Consider the following 12,520-nt stretch of genomic DNA (forward strand, 5'->3'; position numbering starts at 1 on the left):
TTTCTCTCCATGTCTCCGGAGTGGGAGAGGTTCCCACTAGGATCCTGGGCTCCTTGTCAACAGGGGCCGTGGCTAGATCTCCTCACCCAATACCTACATAGCTTCCACCGAACGCTTCGTGTCCTCCATACGCTCCGGCCGGGGCGGATGGCGTTCCTCAGCATGCGGGTCCAGCGTTTCGGTTGGAGATGCAGCGACAGGCCCTGCTATAGCCCGGACAGCCTCCTGCTCCGTCCCCAGCGCGCCTGACAGGCGCCGGCCGGGCTGCAGCATGGCGCGAGCTGGTGTTGGTGGGACGCACAGGTTCCCCTCCTCGCCCTTGTACGTCCCTGATCGGCGTTTCCTTGAAACCGCTCACAAGGCAGAAACGAGCCGGAGGAGAGGCGCTGCGCCGACCGGCCGGCCCAGCCGGAGCGGCTCGTCCTGCTCCTCTGTCACAGCGTGTCTAGCTTTACTCCGTGGCGCTGCTCCCTCCCCAGCTGCTCTCCAGGCAGATTTCTGTAGAGCTGAAGCAAATGCAACAGCCAACTTGAGGCTGCAAATAAAATACTCTAGAGATGAACGTTGATTTGCTTTTTAATTTGCGGTCTATTAAAAAAAAATATTTCCACTGAAGCTGTACATGAAGTAACTCTTGGTCTGAAAGATGTTTGAATCGAGAAGATGCTTGCTAAGTGTCTTAGAGGGAAGGTGCTGTCCTGGAGTGAATGGCATCACGTACCTCCGTCAAGAGTGACCAGCCAGATGCCCTGTGCTCCGTACGGACTTCGCACGTAAGGAGACGGCACAACAGCGGGTATCGCTGGGACCAGCGAGATGGTCACCGCGAGCGCTCGGTGGCCTTCGCTGAGGGCAATAGGACCACCAGGCAGGAGCGATTTCAGCGCCCGGCTGCGGGGTCAGCCCTGGCGCTGCCTCGCCGCCCCTTGCCGGGAGGTTTCGGCCGGGAGCGGAGGCGCCGGGGGAGGCCGCCGGCCGCCTCCGCCGGGCGACACGAACGGAGGCCAGAGAGCCGGGAAATGCGGCGATTATCGCCGTGTACCATGAGGACCCCCCGAGCTTCTCCGCGGAGTCGTGCAGCCTTTTTATCAGCCGAGGTGAGTGCGAATAATTGATTTTTCCGCTCACTGGGCAAACTGAAAAGCTGGAGGGAAGGGGAGAAGAGAAGGAATTGTTTCCAGTTTGTTTGAACGAAAACTTTTTTTCTTTTTATTCAGTGCAAAAACAAAAACCACAAGGGAGAAAATCTTTGGGGTGGTCAATCAGAACGGTTTTAACCCGTTTGAACAATTCTTTAAAAAAGTGTTGGTAACCTGCAAAATAAAAACATGGAAAAATACCATTCCAAAAACGTGAAAATGAAATTTTTGAATTTTCCTAAAATGCTTATTTTCTAAAGCAGAAGCTCTTTCTCAAGTCTTGTCTGAATTTGCTGCTTTCCCTTCTGTCCTTGTCATCCTCAAAAGGCATCTTTCCCCCCAGGAAACATCTATTAACGACAGAGAAATTAAGCAGGGCCAGCAGCCTGCTCGGTGCTGGGCGTCACCTGCCAGGCAAGAGGACGCAGCCCAGCCTTGCTGCCGGCTCTGCAAACTGCCCCGAGGAAGACTTGTGCGAGCCTTCCTCCCCGCGCGTTGCACTGCGCCCGTCAGCGGGGCAGCGTTTCCCAGGCTGCTCCCGCTCGGAGGCGCCCGACGCGCCGCGGGGTGACTCGCCCTCCCTCCTTGCTGCTCTAACCGCTCCTCCTCTGCGCGGCACGGGGACGACGCGGCCGAGCGCTGGTTCAGCCCGGCGGTTTTGCGCCTCTGCTTCCAAGCGTCGACGCGGTCTCCTGGGCTTTGCAAGCCGTGCTTTGGCATGGACGTGGCTTGACGAGACACGCTGTGTTTTGCGCTGCGGTCGATGGGAAAGCATCCAGTGTCATGTACGGGAGCTGGGAAGAATGTGGAAATATGTTGTGCGAATATGCATCCTCGCGCAGCACAAAACCCCTTTAATTCGCGAGAAGAGCTTGCCGTTTCCTAAGCAGCGTCGGCTGGACTCTGCAGCCGCGCAGAGAAAAAGCAGAGAGCCCATCAGGGCTTCTGCACTTACCGATATACCAGAGTCATGATTAGATTCAACAGATACTGCAGAAGTGAGGGGTGTTTTTTCCATTTAGATTTCTATGCGTTTTGATTTGGGCAAATATTTAAGTCTTAATGGGGCTAACTTGAAAGCTGAGGAAGTTTCCCGGCTCTGCATGCTTATTGGCTTGGAAGAATGTGCAGCTCTCTTCATTTGACATCTGCTCCAAAGCAAACAGGTTCATTTATAATTCATTCACTGCACTTTATTAAGCACTTACATAGAATTACACCTGTACGCCGACCGCTGCTTGCTCTAGGCCTGACAATATTCCCTAGCTAATGCAAAATACATACGCTGTGCAAAGTTTCACAATTACAGAAAGTGGGCTTGACCGGCAGCCTCCCTGCGGGGGAGAGGCCGGGATTTTTAAAGTTTGCACAGCAAAGTCTGACCTCATTCCCTGCTTCAGAAACTGCCCTCCCGAGAAATGAAAGGTTTCGCACTCGGCTTTGGGCCGCCTTTGGCCAAAGAGGCATTTTGGCCCAAAGGACGAGCGTTTCTCAAGGAGCCGAGACCGGCGTCTTGCTCCCGCCTCTACCTCGCGCCCGCTGTGCGATTTTGGGCTGCAGGAGGAGCTGCGAGCTGGCAAACGCACCGTCCCAGCTTCTCCGGGCCTGTGCGTGGGGCGCTGTGACATGTTCCAGGTTAGATTTCTAGGGATATAGAAAGCCTCAGAGGGAGGGTTATCCGTACGGGAACGCCCAGCGCGCCGGAGCGGGGAGAGCCGTGTTTCCCGGGCTCGGAGATGCGCATCTGCTCCGGCCTTTTATTGCTCTCAAGGTGATAACGGAGCGACGGGCACGGGGCAGGAGGGGCGCGCGGCGTCGGGCAGCCGTGCCGTCCCCTGCCCGCCCGCACGGCTCGCAGGGGGCCGCGGCGGCGGCCGCCCGCCCGCCTCCCACCCCGGCTCCAGCCCGCCGTTCCTGCCCTGCACCCGGCTCCTCTTGGGAACAGGCAACGCTTCCCGACCTGGAAAAGGCGAATTTTTGTGCCGGTGCAAAAATCCTCGAGCAGCATTAGCAGGAAAGCCTCCGGCGCTGCCCCCGCCGCCGGGTTCAGCGCCGCGCTCTGGTTTCCGTAGGGATTAGCGGTCCCGGGCCTCTGTGCCCCTGCGGAGCCGGAGCCCGCGATGCTGGCGCCCAGCCCGCGCCCTGCAGCTGAGCTAGCGGCTTTTCTGAAACCTGACTCAGTCCTGACTTCACACGGCAGGTGGGGGCGAATTCCCCACGTCCCCGGGCCGCTGCGCTGCCCACCGTCAGCTGAGCTCTCACACACTCGTGACGCTCTGCAAACCACCACGGAGTAAACGGGGATTAAACGTCCTCCCGAGACATCTCCCAACCCGACATCAGTGATACGGCGAGCTGGAAGAGCCGGTCCCGCGGCAGCCTCTCCGTGGGACCGGGCGCTCCTCGGAGACGGCACCCGGCTAGCCCGGGCGAGCGGCCCCCGAGGCCTCCCGCAGCTCAGCACACCCAACGCTCGCAGGGTGCGAGCGGTGACCCCCTTGCAGCGCCTGGCCCGGGTGCGGGTCGTCGCGCGCCGGCGGCAGGCTGGTGCCCGGCCCCGCACGGTCCCGAGGGAGAGCTCGCGGGGACGCCGGGGCCGGCCCCAGCAGACCCGGACGCGGGGACCCCGCAGCCCGGGGCTCCGCAGCGGGAGCCGGGGGCCTCGCCGGGCTGCGGGCTCCCGGCGGCGTTTGCGCACGCGGCCAGCACAGGCCATTTGCCATCGTTTTCCCCTGAAACGTCTGCACGGGTGACAGGCCGCCGGGGCGTTTGCAGGGAGGGCGAGCGCCCGCGGCCCCTCGGTGCGGGCAGCTGGGTCCCCGGCAGGGTGGCGAAAGCCTTGCAGAGGGCGCAGGACCCTCCGGGGCACCGCTCCGATTTGGGGCTACGAAACGAAAGCCCTTGGGGTCCCGGTTCCCGGGGAGAAGGGGCTGGGGGCAGAGACCCCTCCGCAGAGCGCGGGGCTTTCGGGACACCGCTGTCCGGGGGGGCGAAGCTCTGCATCCGCAGCCCCGTGCCCGCTGCCCACGGCCCCCGCGCCGCGTCCCGCCGCGGGGATAGGCGACAGCACACTGCCATCTGCCGAGCCGGCGCGCGGCCCCGGAGGGGACCCGGGCGGCACCGCAGCCCCCGCGGCCCCGGCCCACGCGCAGCCCCTCGGCCCTGCGCTCGCCCCGCGGACGGCGCGGGAACTGCCGGAGGACGCGGGACACGTCCGGAGCCAGAGCGATGGGAAAGGGAAGCAAAGGCGCTCTCGCTGCGCAGGAAGCGAGATGAGGAAAGGCCCCGGACGAGCCGAAAGCATCAGGATTTGGTGCCTGAGGCGGGAGGGCCGGTTCGGTTCGCAGCTGGCCGCGGGTGCCAGCGGGTGCCGTCCCGCAGAGCGCAGCCCCCGGCTGCCCGGCCGTTACGCCGCTGCTTTCGTGAAGCCCCCAGGCCGACGCGCTGCGCCTGCAGCTTCGGGCTCAACCAGCCGGGGCCGGACACAGATGAGAGAGCCGATGGGAGCACCCTGCCTGCGGGGCGGGAGCACCCAGCTCCAGGGGCACCCAGCTCCAGGGACACCCAGCTATGAGAGCACCCAGCTGCAGGGGCACCCGTCTCCAGGGGCACCCGTCTCCAGGGGCACCCAGCTCTGGGAGCACCCAGCTCCGGGGGCACCCAGCTCCAGGGGCACCCAGCTCCGGGGGCACCCAGCTCTGGGGGCACACAGCTCCAGGGGCACCCAGCTCCAGGGGCACCCAGCTCCGGGGGCACACAGCTCCAGGGGCACCCAGCTCCAGGGGCACCCAGCTCCGGGGGCACCCAGCTCCGGGGGCACCCGGCTCCAGGGGCACCCGGCTCTGGGAGCACCCGTCTCCAGGGGCACCCAGCTCCAGGGGCACCCAGCTCTGGGAGCACCCAGCTCCAGGGGCACCCAGCTCTGGGAGCACACAGCTCCAGGGGCACCCAGTTCTGGGAGCACCCGTCTCCAGGGGCACCCAGCTCCAGGGGCACCCAGCTCTGGGAGCACCCAGCTCCAGGGGCACCCAGCTCTGGGAGCACACAGCTCCAGGGGCACCCAGTTCTGGGAGCACACACCTCCAGGGGCACCCAGCTCTGGGAGCACCCGGCTCCAGGGACACCCAGCTCCAGGGCCACCCAGCTCCGGGGCCACCCAGCTGTGGGAGCACCCAGCTCCGGGGGCACCCAGCTCCGGGGGCACCCAGCTCCGGGGGCACCCAGCTCCAGGGACACCCAGCTCTGGGAGCACCCAGCTCTGGGAGCACCCAGCTCCGGGGCCACCCAGCTCTGGGAGCCCCTTGCCGTGGCACCGCGGGCCCCAGGGGAGCGCCCAGGTGCGCCCGTCGCGGGAACGCCAGCCGGCGGGGGAACGCCCGGCGCAGGAATGCGCCGCGAGCTGCGCCAGGCCCGGCCGGGAGGGCAGCGCCGTCACCCAGCCAGAAAGGCGGCATTCATTCGTGCCGCACCGCGCTCCACCGCAGCCGCTGCCCCTCCTGCAGGAACGAGAAGCGGAGCGGCGGGCCGGCCCGGCCAGGCGCGGGAGCCGGACAGGAGCCGGGGCCGGTGCCAGCCCCACGGGGGAGCGGCGGTGGCACGCTCCTCGGACGCCCCGTCGGCGTCCCGCGCCGGGCCGGGGGCTGCGCAGGCAGCAGCTCTCCTGCCGGCCCCTTCCCTCCCCGTGCCCATGCAAGTGCCCGCGGGGCCGGGAGCCTTCCCGCGACGGGCTCCTGCCGCAGCGGCATCCCGGCTCGGCGCTGCGCCCGGCGGCTCTGGGTTGCACCGAGCGGGGGAGAGGGGCTCAGCCTGGCCCCGGCCGCGTGCATCCCGGCGGCTGAGGAGCAGCGTCTGGGCAGAGCCGATGGAAGAGGAAACCCCTCGGGGAGTTGTCTTCCTCCCGCCGCGGGCGAGGGCCCCCAGGCATTGTGTGAGCCCGGCCCAGCCCCGGCGGGAGCTCCCACCACCTCCTCCGGGGCTACCGAGGACGGAAAGCATCCCGTCCCGGCGGGCCAGGCCGCCTCGGTGGATGCCGCCGGCCTCCTGGGAGAGGCTGGGCAGCGGCGGCCAGGGAAGCGGGAAGGAAGCGGAGCCGCCCGGAGCTCGGGCCGGCCGGGGTGGGGTGGGCCGGCTTCCTGCGCCAGCCACAGCCCCCCCACCCCGGGCTTCGCCTGCCTTTCGGGCTGGCGTCAAACGCGTCCGCTGGCACGATAGGCTGGTGACGGCTCGGCCTGCCGGGACTGCCCAGAGGTTTGGGATCTGCAGAGCTCCCAGGCGGTGCGTTGGAGACGGGCCCGGAGCGGGGGCACATCCAGCTCCAGACCCCACATGCAGCGTGGGGCATCCGGATGCCGGGAGCACCGCCCTGCCTTGTGCTGCCCTACTGCACCGCCGAGCTGCGGGAGCGGCGGCCACAGCCGTGCCCTGCTGGGTGCCCGGCGCTGCGATGGGGACGCAATGCCCTGGGACACCTTCAGCCCTTTCACAGGGGTGAAATGGGCCCTGTCCCTCCACAGCTGACAACTGTCACGCTGCTCCCCGGCTCTCCCAGCAATAGAGTCCCGCGATGTCCGTGTGGCCACAAGATGGCACGGCAAGCCTTCCCCATGCCCGGGGGCCACCGCTGCCCCTGCCCGGGCCTGCCCCTGCCCTCCTCCTGCCCCGGGCACCTGTCCTGGGACTGGCACCTGCCCCTGCCCTCCTCCTGCCCCGGGCACCTGCCCTGGGACTGGCACCTGCCCCTGCCCTCCTCCTGCCCCGGGCACCTGCCCTGGGACTGGCACCTGCCCTGGGACTGGCACCTGCCCCTGCCCTCCTCCTGCCCCGGGCACCTGCCCTGGGACTGGCACCTGCCCCTGCCCTCCTCCTGCCCCGGGCACCTGCCCTGGGACTGGCACCTGCCCCTGCCCTCCTCCTGCCCCGGGCACCTGCCCTGGGACTGGCACCTGCCCCTGCCCTCCTCCTGCCCCGGGCACCTGCCCTGGGACTGGCACCTGCCCCTGCCCTCCTCCTGCCCCGGCACCTGCCCTGGGACTGGCACCTGCCCCTGCCCTCCTCCTGCCCCGGGCACCTGCCCTGGGACTGGCACCTGCCCCTGCCCTCCTCCTGCCCCGGGCACCTGCCCTGGGACTGGCACCTGCCCTCCTCCTGCCCCGGCACCTGCCCTGGGACTGGCACCTGCCCCTGCCCTCCTCCTGCCCCGGGCACCTGTCCTGGGACTGGCACCTGCCCCTGCCCTCCTCCTGCCCCGGCACCTGCCCTGGGACTGGCACCTGCCCCTGCCCTCCTCCTGCCCCGGCACCTGCCCTGGCACCTGCCCTGCTGCCCCTGCCCCTGGTGCTGCCCCTGCCCGGGGCCCGGCCCGCGGCTCGCCCCCCCCCCCCCCCCGGCAGCCCCGTGAACCAGCCGGGTGCAGCGGCAGGGGAAGGGTAACGCGGGGGCTTCTGTGCCCCGGCGCGGCCCTCTCAGCCCCCCGACGGCAAGAGCAGCGAGCGCCAGACCCGCGGAGCAGGGCGCATCGCGGAGCTGGGACGCACCCACGGAGCCGGGACGCACCGCGGAGCCGGGACGCACCCGCGGAGCTGGGACGCACTGTGGGGCCGGGACGCACCTGCGGAGCCGGGACGCACCGCAGAGCCGGGACGCACCCGCAGAGCTGGGACGCACCGCGGAGCCGGGACGCACCCGCAGAGCTGGGACGCACCGCGGAGCCGGGACGCACCCGCGGAGCCGGGACGCACCGCAGAGCCGGGACGCACCGCAGAGCCGGGACGCACCCGCGGAGCTGGGACGCACCGCGGAGCCGGGACGCACCCGCGGAGCTGGGACGCACTGTGGGGCCGGGACGCACCTGCGGAGCCGGGACACACCCGCGGAGCAGGGACGCACCCGCGGACCCGGGACGCACCCGCGGAGTCAGATGCACCCGCAGAGCAGGGCGCACTGTGGGGCCAGGACACACCGCGGAGCCGGGACGCACCGCAGAGCAGGGACGCACAGCGGAGCCAGACGCACCGCGGACCCCAGGACGCACCGCGGAGCCAGGACACACCATGGAGCAGGGATACACAGCGGAGCCAGACGCACCCGCGGAGCCGGCATGCACCGCGGAGCCAGGCGCGCTGGGACCCGTGGCCGCGGAGCCGGGAGCACGGCCCCATCCAGGCGCGCCCCTGCGTGGGGCTGAGATTCACGCGTGCGGCCCGGCTGCCCGGGCGGGAGCAGGCGCTCAGCGCCTTCTCGGCATTTCTTCTGGCTGCTGCCATTGCCAGGCCCCAGGGAGGGCCAGACCGTCCCCAAAGCACTCTCAAGTCGCAGAGCTGGGAGGACCGAGGGCATCATTTTGTGGCCGCGGGGTGGGGGGATCAGTTCACGCTTCTGAGCGGCAGCAGAGAAAATTGTTTTACAAAACGAGAAATGAACTAGCTCATGGTTAACTGAGTGTCTCGGTATTTTTGCCCCAGAAATTGGCAGGTACAAGTGTTTCTTTCCCATACGCCAGGGTGGAAATGCACCCTTGAATCGCATCTCCAGTCATTGCCTTTCATTACCCTCTTTGGGTATCTCCTTGTGCAAAGCTGACCTTTACATGTTCTACCTCATTTTATCACTTACCTCCATCAAGAAGGGCAATCTGCCTCTGTGGCCACTCCAGAGGCTGATGGGCGCTGTTAACAGGCAGAGCCCTTTTCAAAACCAACTGCCTAAGGGATTACTGTTAATCGGGTGTCATTTGCCCCATCCGTGTCCTGTGTTACGCTGATTAACAGTTGACATTTGCCAAATTTGAAAATCACGGGGGGGGGGGGGGGGGAAGGGAGAGGTGGCACAGACAGGGAATCAGTCAGGAAGAAACGGGGAGGGAACGGTCCTTCTCGCATTATACGGAGCACGGGCCAGGCTTTGTTAGCGGAGGAAAACACCCGTGAGATGGAGAAGGTGCCGCGGGCTTGGGTGCCCACGTGCAGTCTCCTTCCCTGCCTGCTGCAAACAGCCCGCCCCTGCCGCCGGGGCCGGCCCGGCCCGGGGAAGCACGGCTGTCCGTGGAAAAGCTGCGCTGCAGCGGCTGTTGCAAGAGCTCAGGCTCGTCTTCCCCTTACTTTGGCTGATTTCCCCCATTTTCTGCCGCATTTCCTTTACCATTTCCTTTACCCATCAACGGAGGAGCAAAGAGCCCTAAGGGCTGATGGGGCCGGTGGGGCCTGGGGGTGGGAATGGCTGGCTGTGATTTACCGGCAGAGGGGCACGCTGTAAGGTTTACCCCCGCAAACCCCCTCCCCACGCGGGGCCCCACGCAGGGGCCACGGCAGCGAGCGGCGCCACAGCTTTTCCCTTGCAACCTGAATCACAAAATCCTGCTGTCCTGACTACATGTTCGGGACACGCGGTCTCGGCAGCTGATTCCAGGCAGGTGGAAGCAGCTCGATTTGCCAGATTTCCCCCAAAAGCAGCCAGCGCTAACAGCAGAGAGAGTCGGCTCTTTCTAGGAGCCGAACTCGAACTCCGAACCTCAGTTTTCCCTCAATCCCAGGTCTCACCCACTGGCGATATGGTCACCCCGAAGGAGGAGCCTCCCTGCCCGCAGGCCCGGCACGCTGCCCCACGGCCTGCCCTGCCCTTGCCCTATTTTAATGGGGAACAGCATGTTTTTTCATTAGCAGAGATGTACATAAAATTAAGTTCTAAGTAGGAAAACAAACAATTGAAGCAGTGAGAACTCGCAGAGTTTTCATTCAGCAGAGTCCAGGAAAGATTTCTAACTATTTGTCATCTTAATTGACACTTAGCCTGGTAGTAACTCCCTACAGGGCAATAAAAGAGATTCACTGTAAAGCTGCAGAAAAAATTATTTCAGGGAGTTAAATCATGCCAGAAAAATCTGGGAGTTACTGGAACGCTAAAGCATCTGCCCCTGTTCTGAGCTGTAACATTTCACTTAAAAAGCAGCACAACGCAGCAAAACTTTCCTTTGATCAAGTCTCATTTTAATGAGTGCAGGTTCCTAGGAAGCAAACAGTACATATTTTTATTATATTGCAAAGAAGCTAGTACAGAAATCTAAAAAAAATAAACAAAATAAATATCTTCCCTGTTTATTTCTCCCCAAGTTTATAGCACTAGGTTGACCTGAAAACAATATGAATTTACCACTGTCTCTGGACAGTTGGCAGGAAAAAAATCAGATTTTTTTTTTTTAAATGCAATTGTCTATATGGTTTCAGAGGTCAGAAAAATCAGGAGAACCACTGGTGAAACTCTTCCTCATCAGCGACGGTAAAGTTTCCACGCTGGGCAGTCTTTGCTCTTCCAACTCTTCCAGCATCTATTGGGACCCTTCAGCGGATCACAGCTATATCTTCAACCGGGAGATGCTGGAAAGGAGAAAGGGACGCCGTGATTTCGGAGACCCGCCTGCGCCATCCGGCCGCCCAGCCCGCAGCAGCTGCCAGCGCCCAGGGCCTCCCTCGCTGCGCGGGACAACGCTTCTCTGCCACGCGCCGAAACCTCGGTCGAAGCCCGCGAGGGCGGCACGCCGCCCCGGCCGCGGGGCCTGGCCCTGCCCGCGGGAACCTGCCTGCGGGGCGCCAGCGGGGCAGGACCGCGCGCGGGAACCGCCGCCGGCACGGCTGTGCCGTCGCCGACGTCCGGGCCGGCTGCCCTCCGCGGTGGCCTAACGCAGGGCTGAGCTGACCTTCTGGGGCTTTCCCTAAAACCGCAGCCTTCCCCCCGGAAAGGAAGGCGGGCATACGGCCACGCGTTGCACCGGCTCAGCCAGCACCCAACGTGCCCACGGGGTCCAGCTACGAAAGAACCACCTTGGCTCCCGCTTTACATAAGAGGGAAGAGACCTAACGCTTGGGAGCAGCCCCGAAAGGGCAGCGGGGCTGGGCGGCCGCCGGGGAGCCCTCGGGCACTGCCAGCCCGGCCCCGCAATGCCCTCGCCGGCGCAGCCCTCGCGGGGACGCGGCCTGGCGATGCACCAGCCGGGAGTCTCAGGTCACCCCGTTGGTCTATCCGCGCTAAAACCCGTGGGGCAGCTCCTGCGAACACCGGCCCCGGCCCCCGGCCGTGTCTCCTCTGCTCGAGCGCAGCAAACCTCACGGCTAGAACTTAAAAACGCAGCCAAGACTTTCGCAGACTCGCACAACCGCGCTCGCACGGCAGCGACAGCCGGGGCCGGAGAAACCGCCAGACCCCGGCCGCCCCGCAGGGCCACGGCTCGGCCCCCGAAGCCCTGGCGCCCGCCCCAGCCCCTGCCCAGACCTGCTGGGCACCCGCTGGTGCCCACGGGGTTCGGACACGTGTTTGGCTCACCGCTTGTGCCAGCACCCTGGGGTGCTGCGGGATGAGTGACTGCAGCGAGGCTCCGTGCACCCCGGTTATGTGGTGAAACCCCCGCAGTCCCCGGGGGCTGCAGAGTGCGCAGTGGGCACCATGCGCCCCGTTACCCAGTGAAACCCCTCCAGCACCCCAATGTGCTGCAGGCTGCGAGACCGCAGCTGGGGACCAGGCACCCCTGTTTACCCACTGGACCCCCTCCAGCACCCCAGGGTGCTGCAGGATGGGAGACCACAGCTGGGGACCCAGCACTCCAGTAACACCACGACACCCTGGGGTGCTGCAGAGACCGTGATGGGGGACCATGCACCCCCAGCTCCCTGTTGACACCCTTCCAGCACCCTGGGGTGCTGCAGAGACCATGATGGGGGACCATGCACCCCCAGCTCCCTGATGACACCCTTCCAGCACCCTGGGGTGCTGCAGAGAGACCGTGATGGGCGACCATGCACCCCCAGGTTACCAGTGACAGCCCTCCAGCATCCCTGGGTGCCACAGGATGGGAGACCGCCACAGGGGACCATGCACCCCTGCATACCTAGTGACACCCCCTGCACCCCGAGGTGCTGCAGCACCCGGGATCGTGCCCCCCCGCACCCGGGGACCCACCGCCCGGGCCGCCCCCCTCCCGTCGGGGCCGGGGTTACCTGAGCTCGGCGGGCGCCGGGCGGGGGCCGGCGGGGGCCGCCCCAGCCCCGCCGCAGCAGGCGCTGCAGGAGGCGGCCGGGCCCGGGGCCGGGGCCGGGCGGCGGCGGCGCGGGCGGCGGGTTGCCCCCGGCGGGGCGGCCCGGGGGCGGCGGGGCGGCGGCGGCGGCGGCGACGGACGCGGCCCCCCCGGGCCGGCGCGGAGGCTCCGCCGCCAGCTCCCGGCGCCAGAGGTAGGGGGAGCGGCGGACGCCCATGAGCAGCCCCGAGGCGCGCCCCACCGTGTGGTACCGGGGGCTGGCGACGTGCTTGTACCAGGCTCCGGCCGGCGCCGCCGGCAGCATGAGCCCCAGCAGCACCAGCGCCCCCCAGGCGCCCCCCGACAGCTGCGGCCGCGCCAT

The 12,520-nt window shown here is 66.1% G+C and overlaps 1 protein-coding gene across 1 annotated transcript; it reads right to left on the reverse strand.

Annotated features, from left to right (window-relative positions):
- Nucleotides 1-10,119: 10,119 nt before the first annotated feature.
- NPW (neuropeptide W) lies at nt 10,120-12,520 on the reverse strand. The gene is made up of 2 exons (XM_068908946.1): nt 12,122-12,520; nt 10,120-10,507 (listed from the first exon to the last, which is right to left on the reverse strand). Exons 1-2 carry the CDS (start codon nt 12,518-12,520, stop codon nt 10,472-10,474), a joined length of 435 nt encoding a protein of 144 aa, XP_068765047.1. The 3' UTR covers nt 10,120-10,471.

The sequence above is a fragment of the Struthio camelus genome, chromosome 15, assembly GCF_040807025.1.
Source record: "Struthio camelus isolate bStrCam1 chromosome 15, bStrCam1.hap1, whole genome shotgun sequence".
NCBI classification, from domain to species: Eukaryota; Metazoa; Chordata; class Aves; order Struthioniformes; family Struthionidae; genus Struthio; species Struthio camelus.